The sequence below is a fragment of the Numida meleagris genome, chromosome 5 (assembly GCF_002078875.1).
Source record: "Numida meleagris isolate 19003 breed g44 Domestic line chromosome 5, NumMel1.0, whole genome shotgun sequence".
Lineage (NCBI taxonomy): Eukaryota > Metazoa > Chordata > Aves > Galliformes > Numididae > Numida > Numida meleagris.
Genome location: NC_034413.1, coordinates 9,855,074 through 9,873,815, shown reverse-complemented (window position 1 = coordinate 9,873,815; position 18,742 = coordinate 9,855,074). Strand labels below are relative to the sequence as shown.

General features: G+C 41.7%; 1 protein-coding gene across 6 annotated transcripts in view; it reads left to right on the top strand.

Moving 5' to 3' along the window:
* The window catches only part of ADD3 (adducin 3), a 91,164-nt gene that overhangs the window by 52,772 nt on the left and 19,650 nt on the right, over nucleotides 1–18,742 (top strand). For 3 of the 6 annotated variants that reach the window (XM_021398231.1, XM_021398230.1, XM_021398232.1), the window contains one exon: nucleotides 11,754–11,977. In XM_021398231.1, coding sequence (XP_021253906.1) covers nucleotides 11,783–11,977 — 195 coding nt within the window. In that variant the 5' untranslated portion in view covers nucleotides 11,754–11,782. Of the gene's footprint in view, nucleotides 1–8,724; nucleotides 9,017–11,753; nucleotides 11,978–17,111; nucleotides 17,186–18,742 lie in introns of those variants that run through there. The other 3 variants (XM_021398233.1, XM_021398229.1, XM_021398234.1) reach the window with 3 other exon arrangements.

Here is an 18,742-nt window from a genome sequence, read left to right as displayed (position 1 = left end):
AAATTAGCAGAGAAAATGTAATTTCTCAATTTTAAAGTGTTTTATATTTTACTGCAAAATTTACAAAACCTCTTAGGAGTACATATAATGCAAACAAGTAACCTAAAGGCATTGATTGCATTTCCAAACAACATAGTTCTGAAAAAAAAATTACCGTTTGTGCTGTCGTAATAAATGAGGCAGCGCTTGGTAATTGCTTTTCCTTATGTGTGTCCCATACGTGGATGAAAATAATATCGTGTCAGCTGTCTTAGAGTAGTTGCTGCAGTGGGCAGTAGTTTCTGATACAGAATGAAGGGGTGAGATGCACTGTTAGCTCAGAGAGCTGCTGGCATACCTCTTGGCAGTGGGGCATGCTGCATTACTTGCTGCTTGGCAGAAGGAGGGACCGGGAAAGGGTGGATTTGTTTGTTACCTTAGTTATTATTCTCTCTTCCATGTTCTGTCATTTTAGGTATCATATATATAATTATTGAAAACAAAGCTTTGTACCTGATGCCTCATTAGTGTGACAGTTGAGAATAACTTCAGAAAAAAAAAATAGAACAGCTGGAGTAGTTCCACCCATTGTAGAGTTTGAGGAACCACTGGTCTTGTAGTTCAAATCACCTGATTACAAAAAGCACTTTCAAAGTAACATGAAAATGAACATAGAATACACATAATGAAAACCTATCTTCAAGTTTCATGTTGTGTAATTGCTCTGAAGGAGGGCTGTGCACCAGGTAGGAGTGTTTTTCATTATGAATCTCAGCTTTCTGAGCTTGAAGCCAGAAGTCACAGGAAAAAGTCTGTTCATTCAGCACAACACTTTGCATACTTTCCTTCACCTCTTTCTGACTGCTTTGCAGTGCTAAGTGAGCCGTTTTGGTCATTTATCACAGAGACAGAACATAATACTGATGAGGCAGGCAGAAACCGAAATCCCGTAGCTTTGTGCTAGGGAATAGAAAATGAACCCACAACAACCCAACAATGGCACCGCAGATGCTTATTCCAGTGCACACTGAAAGTCCCATCCAGTAAATATGATAAAAACCAGAAATCCTGCTGTCTCACTGCCCAAAATAATGCAACAATTTAGCGAGCTAGAACTATGCATCTTAATTAAAGAGAAAATGTCTGAATACAGTCTGACTCCAAAAGAAGCATCCTCTGTTACCCCTCGAGAAGCCGTTCACACCAGGCTCCAGAGACCAGATCCCTCCTGCAGACGACTCTTCCTTTTGAAGCAGGAGAGGAGTTCCAGCACGGGCACAGTGCTTGGTGCAGCATTCCAGCACGTCTGTGGGTGCTGTCATGAATGCAGCCTTTGGCAGGCATCTAATCACCTATTATTGTTCAGTTCTTGATTAAACAACTTTTGTGGTATTTTCTGGCATGTTCCTACATTACTACAGAGCCTTCTAGTTCCTTGATGAAAACAAAAACAGTGTCAGGTTTTTACAGATGTTGAAAACAACCTGAGACATAAGTGAGCAAGGTAACTGAAAGCCATAGAAAATGGCTGAGTTCTTTCACTTTTCAAGCAGATGTAATCTGTGTAGTTTCTGACATTTTTGTATTATCATCAGTTTTCTTAAGGTGTAAAGTAAAATCCCATGTTTACATGGGATGATTTCCTTGGGTTTGTCAAATATTCACAAACAAGCATTGCCGGAGGTTAGATTACAATGTCATTTTTACAGTGATTGTTGACTGAAGTTTAAATTGTTTGCTTTTGAATCATAACAGCATAACTAAGAGAAGAACTTGTCCCCATGTCTCTGCACTCACAGATTCTGAGCTCCGAGCCCAGGGGTTACGCGCCTGATCCTAGCTTTCACCATAGACGTAAGCAAGTTTAATTGCAAACAGGCAAATATCATTTTCAGGGTAGGTACGCAAATGAGGTTAGAAACTTCAAATAAAAAAACTTTTAAGTTATTTTATGAGGTTTTTCATAATACCTTATCTTGAAATCTTTGGATCTAACAGACGGATCCATCTAATATATTTGTTTGCTTAAGAATGTTCTTGAAATTGTAAACCAGAAAGTAGGGGAAGTCAGAAATGGAAGAACTGCTTGGGGAAGGAGTAGCAGGAGCATCTGTCACACTGCATGTGTGACCCTGACGTGGGTCTAGGCAACTGCACGTCTGCGTCACTGGTGCTGTGGCTCATCCAAAGAGCCTGGCTTCTTTCTCTAAGAGAAATCAAGAAGAAGTTTTTCTTCACTTGCATGACAGTGTTTTAGTAGAAAGTAAGCATCTTGGGAAGCTGTTTGCTGGTGCCACCTTGGTTGTGAGGAAACTCTGTCTCTGGTACGTTCGTCTGGCTCCTCATTAGACCTGAAAGTCTGCCAGTTTTATTCAGGGTTCATGCAACTACTTAGGTGAAAGAGAAGATGGTGTAAATTTCCAGTTTTTGCTGTCAGGCTGCTTTTGCATTCTAGAAGCAACTGCTGCAGATATTTGCCTGTCTCCAGGACTGCGTACAATATGCAGGGTGACTCCATGCTGCAATATTGGAGTGGTTTGTGCAGTGTCTCCCACTTTATCCAAATTGTCAGTACTCTCAAGTGATGAAGGAGAAGGAGAATTATGGAATTAAAGTAGATAAGTGCTTGCTTGAACTGGAAAATAATAGTAACCTAATTATGAAGTATTTATGCATTCTAGTTTTGACATCCTAAAAACTACTGTGCTGGACACTGACTTACCATACTTCTCACTGTCCTACCAAAGCCTTTGGTAATAAATCTTCAGCACTCGTTACGTGTGCGCTGGCTGTTGCTCTGGGCACATCTGTTCCTCTGTTCAGTGCTGTGGCTAAGTTCAAGATGACCGTCTGACTTCAGACTGGCTGCCTTGAAATTCAGCTGAGTAATTTTCCATTCCTGAAGGTATATAAGACCTTTGCCTCTCTAAATTCAATTTGCTCTCCTAGTGCTGTTAGCAGAAGGTGCCAAAGACAAGAAGCAGGTCAAAAGCAGGCCAAGTCAATCGAGATTAATGTGCATATTTGTGTAGGTAAAACTTTGACTGCAATGGAAACACGTTGGATTTACTAGTTGAGTATTTTTAAATTATTTTGAAGCCAGCTGAAGACAGTATTAGAAATGTGAGTAAAAGCAGAAAAAGTGTTCCTGCACCGCCATAAATCCTAGGGATTTCCCAGAGAAGGATAATTAAAGCAAGATGCTTTGAATCAGCTAATTAAGTATAGCTGTTATTTGAACTTTCCTAAAGGAGATCCTGGCTGTCCTCTCAGCCTCCATGTGGCCCTTCTCTGGTCTATACTTTCCCTTGCCATCCTCTCCCAAATTATTTTTAACCTTGGTCTGTTTGTGTATCCAATTCAGACCCTGGCTTCATGGACAGATGTGCTGGCACAGCTGGGGATGGCATTTGGAAAGCTGGGGAGCTGAAATGGGAATTGGGAAGGGTGAGGTCACCTCAAAGCAGCCAAGAAAGCACAAAAAATTGTATCATAAGGTGTGCTTATCAAGTTAAGTCCTCTACAGATGAGATTTTTGTATATATTTGACAACCTCAATTAAATGTTTCATGTTTGTTAACTTTCTTCTTGTTATATTTTAACATGGATTAGCATTTAATTTGTGGTTGCAAATGGACCAAGAAGGTGAAAATTTGTACCGTAAGTTGAGGCAAAAGTCTTTCCAGTAATGAAAAGAAAAGCAAGATCCTTTGGAGACTGAATGGGGCGAGAAAAGACAATGCTGGTATAATGTGGGAATAATGTATTACAGGTTTTTGTTTATTTCTTTCTTTTTTCCCCTGCTGTCCAATGGATAATATAAGATGTTAAACTAATACTGACCATGCCTTCTCTCTTCAATCTGCAGCTCTCTTTTGTAGAGCATTTACTAGGGTAAATTTCTACCTTTATTCTAGAGAAATGCCTAGGTATTTTTCCGTGCTTCTCCTTGTTGGTGACAATGTGCCTGCTGCATAGTCCAGCCTGGGGCTGCCTGCCATCACTTGTTCCATACTTTCATTGATCTCTAAAATTACTATTTTTTAAATACAATTTATATGTACCTGTATTTAAATATGATCTTTCCCTCTATGCCTGTTCTTCATACGTGAAATAAGTATATGCCTTTGTGTTACCTAAAATATTCTTAATTTTTTACTATACCATAAATCAGCTTTTTTAAGTGCTGTTGTTTTCTGTTTGACATGGAAATATATGTGCAGATCAGCAAAATGTCAAACTTCTTTTTTTTGGAGAAGTTAGCCAATTTACTTTGCATAGTTAAGATGGGATTGGTCTATTAATATGGCTTCCCTATTTCCCTTGTTGTTCTCTATTTAAAATTTGTAGTGGAGTGATTCAGAGATCCTGAGATGAACTGGAGGAATCGTGTAGGGTGTGGTGCATAACATAAATAAAGATACAGTTTGTCCTGAGGACTTTATGATCGAGGGCCTGGCAGTTTCATCGTGTCTCCAATTACAAATGTCCCTGCTGAGATCAGCTGTTGGCCAGGTTTCCCCCTTCTCGCTGTATGGTCGATGCGTGGCCATCAGGTCCTCATTGAGCTGCCGCTCATGCATCGGTGATAGGAAAGGTCAGGGCTTGGTGTGAAGAGGAGGAACTCCAGAGGTTTGGGCTATAAAAAGGTTTGGCTACATGCTGCCGTCCCCAAGACCATTTGTGAAATCCAGCAGTTGCCTCGTGTCGATCATTGGGGTTGCCCATCATCACAGCCTCTGACCCCCCATCCAAACCCTGGAGGCAGCTGCTTTGGCCATGGCATTTCTCAGAATGATGAAACTGTCATAAATCAAGAAGACTTTTGATGTGCCCTGGGATCAGTAAGATTTTTCTCTACTATCTAATGTCACATGTTGTACCAGTGAATGAGGAGGGCTCTCGCAGATTGCCAAGCAGCCTTCATTGCTCCAAATGGTGCTTTCCAGGCCGGTGTCAGTCAGTGGGATTTAAAAAAATTATTTCCATAACTAACTTCATTTTTCTATCTGTAACACTATGTAGGTCTGCATAAAGAGTGAATTCCTTTTTATTCTTGCATTGGTACCATACAGAGGAAGCTGCAGTAAAGAGTTACCGGGGGAATGCTGCAGGAGAGGGAGGAGAAGAGTGTTGCAAAATGTGAAAGGTTTTGACTGCGATCAGCTTTCCCAACTAAATGTGGGTTTTTTTCTCACAGATAAGTTTTTAGTTTGTATTGCAGAGGAACCTAGGTTTCATCTTTTCTAAGGATTTAAGGAGATTTTTCAGCCTTTGCTTGTGTATGTGTGTGGGTTACGTGTTTGCGTACTTTCACAGCTTAATACGGATAAGTGCTACCAGAACATAATCTTTTAATTTAGCTCTCTGTTGTCTACTGACTCGTGAAATATTTTTAGGTAACTTAGCCACAAGTGATTATGCAGATAAGCAGAGATAAGTCTTTTAGAAAAGAAAAAAAAAAAAAGGCTTTTTATTGCGTTTTAATGGGTTGGAGAGTACTACTTAGTTTTTTCATTACCGAAGTCCCACATAGCTTTGAAACAATAGATATATTTTAAAATACAGTCTTTTTTTCTCTTCTCCACCTGGTTGTTTTCTAAACCCCCTTCAGTTTGCAGCATGAGCATGAGCCAGGTCCTAAGAACCAAAAATTGAAACTGCTTTGGTGCTGCAGTGTCTGTGTTGCCAAGGTTTCATAAGAATCCTTAGAACTAAAGAAAGGAAATCAGTTTTTCTTACTGAAAACAGACACTTATGTCTTTATCTGCATTTCTGGTTTCAGAATAAAATGGAAATATGCCTTTGGGGTTAAAGCTCCCTGACGTTACTCTGAGGGGTTTTTGTCCCCTGACTTAAGTAAGGTCAAACACAAGTAATCTGGTTTTTGCACTGTAAGTTGACTTGTATCCCTTGCTGATACCAATACTCTAAGGTGCTAGTCAGTTCTGGGAGTGGTTAAAGACCTTAACACCCAGTTACTGAGTACTGAAATCACTGACAGATTCTTTGTAGCATGTAAATAGTTGCTAATAATATTTATGACTTTTGTTCCAAGCATCCAAACGGGTTTGGCATGGGTGGGTAAATGCTGTCACCCATAGAAAAACAAGGTCATCGACAACCAAAAGGCTGCCAGGGCTCGCCCTTGCCCCTTGCCATGCTCAGAAGTGCACAAAGGGCCAGAGCCCTGCGTGGTCCTCTGAGGCTGCACCTCTGCATTGGCCCACCTTGCCCACATACTGGCGTTACATGTGTGTTCATGTGCTTTCATCCACCAGAACTACACTTTAGAGGTGATGGTAGCAGGTATGTTCTTAATGTTCTTTTAGAAGTGGTTAAATGTGGATTATCAGTTCATTCTTCATAATACATAAGCTCCTAGGTGAGTCTGGGAAAGGACTACCGCTTCTCTCTTCATCTGGAAACCAGTGCTGCTGCTGCTCTGTGAGGCGTTCTCTGCATGCAGATCCTTCTCCTTTGCAGAAGCCCTCACTGCTGCAAGGGAATGCAGCTTCAGAAAGCGTGCTGCTCAGTGAGCTGGCTGGTGGTGGATAGGAGGGTGCTTTCTGCAAGGGCTCAATTTACCTTCGATCAAAGAACAGAAAAATGTAAAATTGAGAGAAAAATTTAAAGAATCGATTTCAGTTCCATCACTGCCAGTCAGGAGGGCTGTGAGAGCAACTGTTCGCATATGGCTCAGGAACAGTTCTCCCTGGCAGCTCTGCTGGGCTCCATCCTTTTGCTGGAGGAGTCCGCTGCTCCAGCAGAGCCTGTTTGCCACGGCATAGGAACAGGTGAAGTGGTTCAAGCTTGGTGTTCAGGTGCTTTGGGCACATCCCTCACCCATGTGTGGAATTTTAATTAATGCTGCTGCTGAAAAACAGCTTAAACCAAGAGAGACTTAAGTCCAGTTGTACTGTGTTTGTTTGTGAGCTTTGTAGTATTGAAGGTGGAAGAAAAACAGAGGAAGAGTGGGTGTGGGGTAGCACTGACACGCTTTTCAAGTCTAGTAAGTGCAGAAGCTAACTAATTACAGCTTAACAAATGATTTAATTTATTATCTGGTCTGATGCTTTTACTCAATTTAAGGAGTTGATTTTCTAAATTGCCTCAGAAAAGGTTCGCACGCAGTGGCTCTGCACCGTTTGGCAGGGCGGTCACCCTGGTCCCCAGGCTGAGGTGGCAGCCCCAAGTGCAGTTCAGTGTCAATGTAAAATATATGCACGCATTTATATATGTAAGTCAATCTTGCATACAAGCAAAATGTAACTCACCTTTAAATTAAAACTGTCTGGTAAATTGCAGTGTGTCAGGTATTTATTCACAGAATCACAGAGGTCGGAATCGGCCTCAAGAGATTGAGTCCAACCCCCCTGCTAAAGTAGGTACCCTGCAATAGGTTGCAACTAAAAATAAGCAAATAAAAAAAATAAGCAAATAAAAAAAAAAAAACGGAACCCAGGTTCAGATACACTCAAGTCTGTACTTCTTAGAAAAAGCTTACGCTTGCTGCCACCAACTCTCCTTAATGTGGTGTCTGGAAGGAGACAATGACTATTTCATTAGCTTACTCTGTTTAAAAGCAGAAGGACTTATTAAATATGTGGTGCTGGATTCAAATATTCAATCTGCAGCCAGCATGGGCTGCAGCGTGACCGTCACCTGTGCCTGCACCACACTGGCAGAGGCAGCCAAGGCAGCACGGCCTACCCACCTCACTGCGGCCTTATGCACGTCGGCTGGCACAAATGAGAGGAGGTGGCAGAGGCAGAAGGACAGGATGACAGCATGGCTGGGAAGGCAGGAGGTGTGACTGCTCTTTTTTTTTTTTAAATGCAAATCCTGCCTTGTGTCAGTTTAAGGGTGTAATTTGACAGTTTGACTTCCTTGAGTGCTAGTATACTGAATTATTATATGTTACTGAAATCTAGCTACCTAATGCTAACTACCTCAGGGGAATGGCTTCAAACTAAAAGAGGGGAAATTCAGGTTAGATGATAGGAAAAAATTCTTTACACGGAGGGAGGTGAGGCCCTGGCACAGGCTGCCCAAAGAGGTTGTGGGTGCCCCATCCCTGGAAGTGCTCAAGGACAGGTTGCATGGGGGCCCTGGGCCCTGATCTGGGAGGCGGCACCCAGCCCAGGGCATGGGTTGGAGCATGGTGATCTTTAAGATCCCTTCCAACCCAGGCCGTTCTATGATTACCTAGTATTTTTGGTTCCACCAGTTAACTTTAGAAAATGCTCATGTATGAACATACAGCTTATTCTTCTTACCAGTGCGTAAAGCGAGACTGATAAATGAAATCTAAGCTTCATATGACATAAGAGGCAGTGCAATCTGCCAACTCATTGTCAGATGTTCTGATCAAAAAGTTAAAAAAAAAAAGAGGGAGAAGAAAATAAATGGGCTTTGAGATGTTATCCAAGTATTTTCTTGTCCTAGAACAGATGTGATTACTCAATAATATTATCATTGCTAAAATTTATAGGAGAGAGGATTGCAAGCTGACTTCCTAATGTCACATGGTGGTGTTGGTGGCCTTCATCTCAGCCCACATTCCCCCACCTATTTTTTTGTTCCTCTTAACCATTCTTTTGTATTACTTAAGCGTGTTGCTTTCTGCCAGCTCACTTGCGTAGCTGACCATGCTGGTTCAAGCCAAGTCTTTGATTCAGACTGGAACCTGCCTGATTCACAAAGAGGCTGGAACTGAGATCAAGAGACACCCAGCTCGCTTCCAGCAAGTCTCCTGGCAGACAAGATACTGGAGGGGGGAAGAAAGAGCAGACTGTTCCTTAAAAACAATCAGGCGAGAAATAGCGAGAGCAGAATAACACAATGTGCTCCTTAAAAGAAGTGCTCAGATGTGGTCTCATCTAACCAGAGTGCTCAGACCTGAAATCAGTCGTAGCAGTTAGTTATGGGGTGCACATGCTGTTGGTTTGCAGTGCTGGAAACTCTACCAGACGGATTGCACTGCATAGAGAAAATGAGGGTGGCTAAAAGCAGCCATAAAAAGTCAGGCTAAAAGGTAGGTTAATGATTCGTTGCTAGGCAGTCTAATAATTTACTCACTTTTCTGTTGCTGTCTTTCTGTTATGGTAATATTTATTCTTTTATATGTTCTGTATGTTATGAAGAATATATTAAGTCAGTGCTTTCTGGGGTGTTCTTTGGCAAGAAATTTTCCTTGCATTTGGTCTCTTGCTCTCTTTTTTTTTTCCTTAAGTACTCCATGTTTCTCTGACCTCATTATTATTTTTGAGCTGCTTCTGTGATTTGACATTGAAAAAAGTTATTCCAACAAAAGCAGCACAGCATGTTACTCAGACTTTACAAAGTGTCAGATGGGCATGATCGGGACTTAATCTTGCAGCCTACAAGGCACAGTTCCAAGTTATTTCAATTAATTGGCAGCTTTTGTTAAATAAAACTTACTTTTAAGTAGAGAGATGTGTATCCTCTGGACAAAGTGCAGTGCTCTACTTTCAGCAGCCCAGTAACATGTAGAAAATACAGAAATTGGGGCTGCTATATAAGGTATAGGAGGTATATATGAGCTATGTGAGGGTATCAAAGGATGCGACCATTTTTCTTTGAATACCTTGTCAGTCCTGTGCTGAGAAGGAGGTACAGATCTTAGATCCCCAGAAGGAGAGCATGTTTTAACAAATGACCCTCTTATGGAAAAAAAAAAAATCGGTGCAAGATACAAATAAATATTAAAAGAATGGCTGATTTGTTTGAAGGTTTTCCAGCCAAACAGTAGGGGTTACGCGAAAGTCAGCCTGGGCCCAACAGAGAAGGCATTGAACCAGGTCTAATAGGAACAACTGGACCCAATACCCATATTATGTTCAGTAATGGAGTTTTTTGTAGTACAAGGACTTTAATGTTGAAATCTTAATGTCCAGTCTGGAGGGAAAGAGGAAAAAAATGAAGTCCAACACAATTAGAAAATCTCTTTTGTGTATTTTAAGTATTGCCAGCCACATTTGTGTCTTTTCACAGATGAATGGGCTTTTCTGTCACTGTAAGGCTGCATTGTAAAGTAACGGACTTGAACTAATTGTGTCCTGTAAACCTATTTAGAATAATCATAATAATAATAAAAGTTCTTTGAAGCTCAGACATGCGTGTAAGTTGTTCCTGCCAACTATAAATGGGTTGGTAGTTGGGCAGCACTTTGCCACTCAGAGTTAACAGGAGTCAGGAGCGTTTTTGGAAAAGCAGTTGGATAACACAACTCCTGGGAAGAGGAAAGCAGCTATGGAGGAGTCACAGATGGTCACCAATTCAAGTGAGGAGCTCACCTTCTGTGTTTCTGTTTATTTTGGTTACGAGGAAGTGCTGGACCCAGCTTCTGACCCAGTGAGGCTGTTATCTCCATGAGGATGGAGAACAGGTCTGATCTTCAGCTCTTTGTACCTTGTGGTATCTGCATTTTCTCATGATGATCTTTTTTCTGTTTCTTAAACCCCAGCATTTTTCTGGAGGAGAAGCTGTAATTCATTGTTGTTGAGCTGTGATGGCGTCTCTGAATGCTCTCCCAAGAGTTTTATCCTTCTACATCAGTGCTCTTCATTCTTTAGCAAACCTTAGCTCCTTTTGTACCTCCACTTACAGCATGTTGCCCTAAGCAGAGAATAAATGAGAAGGCATTAAATAATTACAGTCTGTGGTAGGAAAAGATCGTATGCTGAAGTAGATTATTTTTCCCAACCCCAGCCTTGCCTTCTCCCCAACACCCCCAAGTCAGTCTTGCAGGAGAGCAGCAAACCCAAAAACGTATCCATAACAAAGCCATCCCAGTTCATTCCCAGAGCTTGTCACAGGCAGGAGGGCTTGGGCTGCTGGAGCTGCTTTAATGGGATTCTCTCAAATGTTTCCATCTTGAAGAAGCAGGAGGTTTTAGCTGACCCATTTCAGATGCCCCACATCAGTTTGTTGCTCACACAGTATCCCAAAAAGCAGTTGCAGTGACCCGAAGGAAGGATGCTTTGAGCCACTAACAGGGAAGTATCACGTTGAACCACATCACTTAATGCTGCTCAACAGACAGCATTCCTTCCCATTTGGCTGTTTTGAAAATTGCGTATATACTATATACTTTTGTATGCAAATATTCTTATATTAAATACGTTATTGGATTTAGGTATTTGCATGTTACAGTGTATTTTCATAATATGCTATCTCTTCCTACAAATCTTGCTTCTCTTTGTTCTTCAAACCTGAGAGAACCTTCCTCTCGGTACCTGTTTGAGAAATGGTGTTTCTGAGCCTGATTCTGTGTATGAAAATGCGAGTGTCTGATTTTCTGCTTGTGATCCACTTTCTATTTGTGTTTGCTTATCAGTTGGTCATTTTTTGTTTTGTTTTGTTTTTTTTAAAAGGTGTTTTAGACATATCTTTCTATCAAGACATGAGAACTGTTGTTTTTTCGTTGTTACTAACGTAATGAGCTTTGGTGAGAATCCTTGCTTACAAGTGCACACATTTCTCTAAGCTGAAGCTGTGGGATGCTTTGGAAATGCTGTCATTGAGGAATGCCTTCACTGGAGTAGGGAGATGAGCTCTGAGCGGATGTTGAGGAGAGGCCCTGCCTTCTGGATGCGTTGTGTTGAAGCTAAATGTGTCAAGAAGGAGAGCTGTAGCAAAAAAACACAGGGGGTGGTGAATGTGGTGTAAAATGAGATTTTGTCATAAAATATCTGATGCGCATTTTGGATGTCATTATTTTAAATTTTCTGCTTTATTTTGTCTTTCAGGTGAGGACTCCCATCCGCAGAGCTGAAGCATGAGTACCGATGCCAGTCAGGTGGTAATCACTTCCCCCCCTGCTGCCACAATGCCCCACAAGGAGAGGTACTTCGACCGCATCAACGAGAATGACCCCGAGTACCTCCGGGAGAGAAACATGTCTCCGGACCTGCGACAGGACTTCAACATGATGGAGCAGAGGAAGAGGGTCACTCAGATACTGCAGAGCCCTGTGAGTGGAATGAAGGGGGAATGACAACTACAGAGTGCTATTTTATGAGATTCTTCTTTAATTTCTTGAGGTTTAAGAAAGCTGTGTCACAGTTAGCTAGAGTAATTCTGGACTGTCTTATAAGAAGAGTCACTAAGCGTTATCCGACATTTTGTTTGCTTAGCTTTTTGTCTGTGAATAAACAGTGGTGGGTTTTTTTCTCCTGATGCTTTCATGGTCTTACGCTTCATTAGAGTATTACAAAAAGATCTGGCTGGCTGAAGAGTACTTAATTAAAACTTAGGCTCAAGGAAGAGAGTAAAGGAGTCACCGGTCAAATAGGAAGAAATTAGGGCGTTAGATGGAGTTCTGCATTCTGGTTTTGAATATGGACTTATCATTTGCATCAGGAATGCTTTAATTATGTTTTTAATGTTGGCTAAGATCATTTAAAAGCTAGAATATGTTCAGTTCTCATGTACTTGGGGGCAATCATACCCATATAAGGCCTTAATGCTTCTATGATTCTATGTTAGCACTTACCTACTGAGTGAGTTCAGTGCTTGGGTAGGCTATGTGTAACACTTTAATCTAGGAGTGGTTCAATAGTTTTAATTTATATTTTAATGTATATATTGTGTGAATTTAACCTGATGAATGCTTTGGAAAGCAAAACTGGTGCCTGAGTGATCTGAAGCTATAGAGAGTGTACGAGGGTGAGCCTTTGGGGTAGGACTGTAAGGTGAGCAGCAAGGACAGCGGGACTTGGAAGGGGTTAAGCAGCTTTGCAGATCCTTTTCTGTTCAGTTCCACTATAGGTTGGGGTGTTTCCCATGTCATTTTTCTGAAGCTTTTCCATATGTAATGAGATTGCAAACAGCTGTTCGTAATCACCCTATTATAGTCATCCATGAATAACAGGATTGTTTGCTAAAGTGTTGTCGTGGAGTGCCTCTTGGATCTGTGTGTTGCTCTGGGTATAATGTGAACCTGTTGACTAAGGAATTTATGACTTTCAAGTCGATTTATGCAAGTTTAGTTCTGCAGCCGACCCCTTTATTATAAAGAAAATACTCCAAGGAGGTATTGCATAATGCTTTAATCATGATAAAATTGTGTTAAACACTTGATTGTAAAATGTGATCAGTCTGCTCCTTCCTGTTAAAATACTCACATTGTAAGTAGCCAGGGCTCACAGCAAAGACTGGATCTTTATCCTGTTTAAATAGGGCAAGATAAAAATCAGTTATAGAGATCTTGTTTAAGTTTGTGTTTGTGGTGTTCTTTGGTTCTTCCAATGGAAGCATTGAATCTGATGGGCGTAACTATTTGCTCAGCATTTTTGGGGAGCTTTTGCCACGTCTGCCAAATGTAATAAATGTCTCTTTGCTGCAGTCTCTGGTATTCTGGAGACGCACTGTCAGCATGCAGGTTTTAGGAAGGGATGAAGAGGTGCTATCTCTGAGTCTGGGTAAGTGCTTTAACAGGTGGCAGGAGGATGAAGCCAGGCAGTTCTGAATGTCCTGGTGCAGGACAAGCCAAGTCCAGCACTTTTTGGAGATGCCAGTAAATTGCAAGTTGTGCAAGGGAATGTTTGTCCAAATAAACCAGGGGTCTGCTGGCTTCGTGGCCCTTCTCATCTGACTGGGAGAAGACAAGGACATGGAACCCAGGATGTGAGCAGGTGTGGACAGAAGGATCCTGGACTGCCAGCTTCTCTCTCCTTTTGCTGGCTCTTCTTGAAACAGAAAATGTGGAGTAACTCTGCTCTGATTCCTCATGTGAGGAAATAAAACCATTTTTAGAAAACATCTGGGACTGAATGTCCATCAAGCAAATTTCTTAACTGATTTGGGGGTAGAAACTGCATTACTTCTTCCAGCAGCTGGCTGCAATGTGGTATAGCGTTCTTGAGTCAGGACTGAAAATGATTATTGGATGAAAAATGATTATCTTCTCTCTTATGAATACATTTTTTTTCACAAAAGTATCAAAAAGCATTTCTCTTGTTACTGGTCTGCATAACACGAGCCCAGGATTGTATTGTGCGCAGTGTTTCTGTTCGATAGCTACAGAATTGCATAGCATTCGAAGTTTGCATAAAGCTTTAGTAGGAACTAGTTGGATGGTGTTTTGGAAGAGAGGTCATCAGACACATTTTTGTGAAGAGCTTTCTCACTGGTAAATATTCATCCCATCTTATATGTGCATATATGTACTCAGATCGGAGGGATAGTTGTTGACTCATCATAATTACATATCAGTGAAGTGTATGTAGCAAGGATAATAACTTTCTGTCCTAGAAATATGCAAGCGTGTATGGACTCGAGGTGAACTTGTGTGAACATGCACTTTCTCCAAGCAAAGAACTATGCTATAAAGCTAAAGGGTTAATCGCTAGCATCTAGGAGGAAGCTTAGGTACTCATATTTTATTAACGAGCTTTTTTCCTTTCAAGTAGGAAAATCTACATCCCTTAGTAAGAAAATATATTAGAGAATACATTTCAGGAACCACTGTTTTGTGTGCGGTGCATGTCATTGTGAGGGCTACAGCCCTGACCAGACACCCTCAGACATCAAACTGCTGCATCTCTCTGATGTGCCATTTGATGCACACATTGATGTGCAGCCTGGCTACTCCCCTCTGATGTGTTATTTCTCTTTCCTGAATTAAATAATTTGAAAGCTACACTCATTACTGCTGATGTTTGCTAATGTTTGTAATAAGTCTTAAACAAATCAGTAATGCTGATTTGTTCTGTAACGCTGCCCATGAAGAATCTCCTGACATTATCGGTGATTTCTCAGACATGTTTACTTGATGCTCCCTGTAACCTGTGCACATCTGAAGGCCTGGACGATCTGACAGGACCTGCTCGTTTGTTGTTCTGTGTTAAGTAAAAAGAAATGACGTTCAGATATGTTTGAGGAGCCTGCTAGCACCCAGAAGTACCACTGGACAGTCTTTAACATAAAGTTGCATGGTTTTATTTCATTAATGTCTGCAGGTTCAGAATGTTTGGGAATTACACCATTTTTTTTTGAAGGAAAAAATGTTTTTTTGCAATAGACTAGTTTCTTTGCTTTCCATGGTTCTAATGCACTTCAACTGTAATATATCCAAAGTAGGAAAAGCTGCTTCTTTTTTTTTTAATTTACATTTTACATCTAAAATTAAAAATGGTTTTGTCTTTATATGCTAAACAACTGCATATTGCTTGTTATACAGAGTAACTAACTTCTTAATGAGTAAACATCCTTATTTGCTGTATCATCAAAATGCCAATTTAAGCTTTGATATGCAAGTTTGGCCTCCCTTTCCTTCTGGTACTTCTTGGGTGCGCTCACCATGGTGACTGAAAGCTTCAGAAGCCACGGTTGCCCAGTTATTCCATGTGAGGATCTCCCAGTGCTTTGCCTCCATTCTGTGCTGGCTGTGACAGTGCTGTGACGGCTCCGATTCCCTGCAACACCAGAGGGCAATCGGGACAACGATGCTTCAACACTGCCGTTACATAATGGCAATAATTCAGTTGTACCCATCTGCTGGAGCAGCCTCCCGTTCTGCAGCTCCCTCAGCTGGATTCAGGCTCCCCTGACATTTGTACAACTTTCTACTGGGGAACTGCACAGTTGTCCCCTGCCCTACTCTCATCAAAATGGCTTTTTTAATCTTTGCTCTTCTGTTCTCTGTTACACTAGGAATGAAAATTACCTTTGACTTCTGCCTTATTTCCAGATTGCAGCTTTCCATTTAGTTTGAACTTGGGTTTTCAAATGCCATTGGTTTCCAGATTGAACATACATATTTTTCCCCATCCCAATTTCTAATCTTCATGCTGTTGAGTTGCTTGGGTTCAAGTTTTTATCTCCTTGGGAGGGGCTTGTCTGCAGATCCTGCTGTGATTTTGGCCCCTTATCCTGTAGGTCATTCAAATCATTAAGCAGTGAAGTCCATTCTCCTTTTGCTTGATGAATTTGCATAGAATCATTACAGTTGGAAAAGACCTCTACGATCATCTAATCCAAGCCCAGTCCATCCCCACCAATACTGCTCAGTAACAGTGCCACATTTCCATGGTTTGTGAAAACTTTCAGGGATGGTGACATCCCCACCTCCCTGGGCAGCCTGTGCCAGTGCCTCACCGCTCTTCCTGAAGAAAAGCTTTTCCTCATATCCAACCTGAACCTCGCCTGGCACAATTTAAGGCCATCACCTCTCGTCCTATCGCTGTTACCTGGGAGAAGAGTCTAACCCCATCTCACCACAACCTCCCTTCAGGGAGTTGTAGAGAACAATACAGTTTCCTCTGAGCCTTCTGCAGGCTGAACAGGCCCAGTTCCCTCAGCCGCTCCCCGTAGGATTTGTGCTCCAGACCCTTCACAGCTTTCTTGTCCTTCTCTGGACACGCTCCAGGGCCTATGAACCTTTTCTATGGCTCTATATGTATTTGAAGTCATTAATTGTAAATAACACTCAATCAGCCTTCATTCTGGAGGTAAGTGATATGGAATCGTAAAATAAAATGCACTGTAATGAAATCCACCATTTTTCTTTCATTCACCGGTTTCCTGAATTCTGCCTGATGAAAGACATCAAGTCACTCTGCTGAGTGAGCAGGAAGAGGGGTTGCCATTGCAGTGCAGACAATGAGCAACAGTTCAAAGGACCTCCTTAGCTGCATTTATTTTGAAGTCCTTTTTTTTTTTTTTAATTATTTTTTATTTTTACTTTCCTCTCACTTTTTTTTTATGGCACATTGTTTTTGGAGAGAGGTTGCTTAATAACCCCATGGCTCAGCATGGGTTCAGAACAGTGCCTGGAAGCTGCTGGTGGCAGGAGGAGCCCCGGGGCTGTGCCTGAGTCCTGGAGCATCTTCGGGTCACTCCATCTAGCCCAGATACTCACACACTTCACTGCAAGTGAAAAGATCATTGTAACTCTACCAAATTCCCCACGCTTAGTAATAAGCCTGTCTCCTAATGAAATGCCAAAGCCATTTTTTTCTTTTTTCTCCCCTCCTCCTCATAGAGTTAACAAACACTCCTGTTGCCCTTATCTTCTCCTTGCCAGCCGCAGCTCTCTGGCAGTTTTTTGTGGGCAGCTCCACCCAGTCCCATCGGAGCACCTGCTGCTGCTGGTGGTGCAGCTCTTCCTCCCAGGGCAGCCGCATGCACAGAACTTGGTTTGCTTCGCGTCCGCTCGCTCTCTGGAACAAAACACCAGTTAAGTTTTACAACTTTTTATCATAGTAGTGATTGGGCTCAGAGGCTGTGTGCATGTGAGTGTGTTTGTACGTAGAGAAGTTGAATTATAGCCTTATAAAAGATATAGTTCAAGTGTATGTGCTTTGATCAAAAACGGGCAAAAGAAGCTAAAGGGGTTTCTCGTGTTATTCTGCTGTTTTTTAGGCATGTAGCAGCGCTATTATTGAGTAGAGACCTCACATATCTCTTCTAGCTCTGTAGGCTGAGGTACCAAGCAGTTTGGACTCCTAACTGTCCTTGATAGGAACATGTGCTTTCTCCTCTTACAAGTTTGCTGCGGTGTGGGCTGCTTGCAGATGACCCACAGCCATCCTCTTCTCTATTTACAGTGGAGTTCTTTTCCTCTATATTTTGTTTCTATGTCTATTGAGTCAATAAGTGTCATTGGAAATGGTAAACAAAAAGAAAGATACTACTTACTTATAGACTTATACTATACTTACGAGCCCGCCTACCTCATAACATCCTCAGAGAGCTGTCTACCAAAATGTAGAAATTAATACAGAGATTTTCTAGTAAAAAAAGATATATAGCAGAGAAATAGCAGTGCTGTGGGTTATTCTAGTTGTCTGTTCCTGTTGACTGAAGAAAAACAGTTGTCAACCAGTACATACAAATGTTGCTTCAATTCTTAGAAGTTCCCATTTACACTGTCAGCTTATACTTATGCTAAAAGGAATTAAATGAGTCAGAACTGAAGCTTGCAGCCTCACCACTGAGTTTCAGAGAGCCTTTGCATGTGTAAGCCAGGAGATTTTGCATCTAAGCTGCTTGAGTTTGTGATGTGCATTTGGAAGATGACTGCATATATTTTTGGAGAATTAATTTTGTGGTATTAGAAATAGGTTGAGCTAATTGTGCAATTAACAGCTTTGTCAAAGAAAGCTGTGCCTGGTCTGTAGGCCGTGTGCCTACCTAACCTGGCCCAAAAAAGCAGCTGGAATGTTAGAAACAGTGAAATTTCTGCGGTACCATATCCAGCTGAGCATGTGGCCATTCCAAAACCAAGATATGCACATTGAGCTGCCATGTCTGTACATCTCACAGCTTGTGCAGTGTGAGGTGTGTGGTGGCTCTGAGGAGATAGGTGGGCCCTTCCCAGCAGCTGTCCTCATCCAGCTTTCACATGAGGAGCTGTTCTCCATGCAAACCAGGTGCTGTTCCAGCATGGAGAAATAAATCCCAGAGCTGAAGCTCTTTATTGAGCAATGCTGAGCATACATGGCAGAGTAGCATAGTTTTTCATTCATCTGACAGTACAGTTTTTCCTTTGTCAGCATTTTCTTGTCAAGTACTACATCTGAAATTGCTAGTGACCTTTCCGCTTGAAAACTAGCTGCTTTGTGCTGGAGCAAATCATTTGTCTGCTTAGGAAAACCTCTCCCTGCAGTATGCCTCATGGTCACTGGTGGGCAGTGGCAGTTATGGTTCCATGAATTACAGCAGAACCAGACCTCCAGGGCTGCAGCTGTACTTCCAGAAGTAGATTCCTGCTTCTCAGCAGGTTGGATCCTAA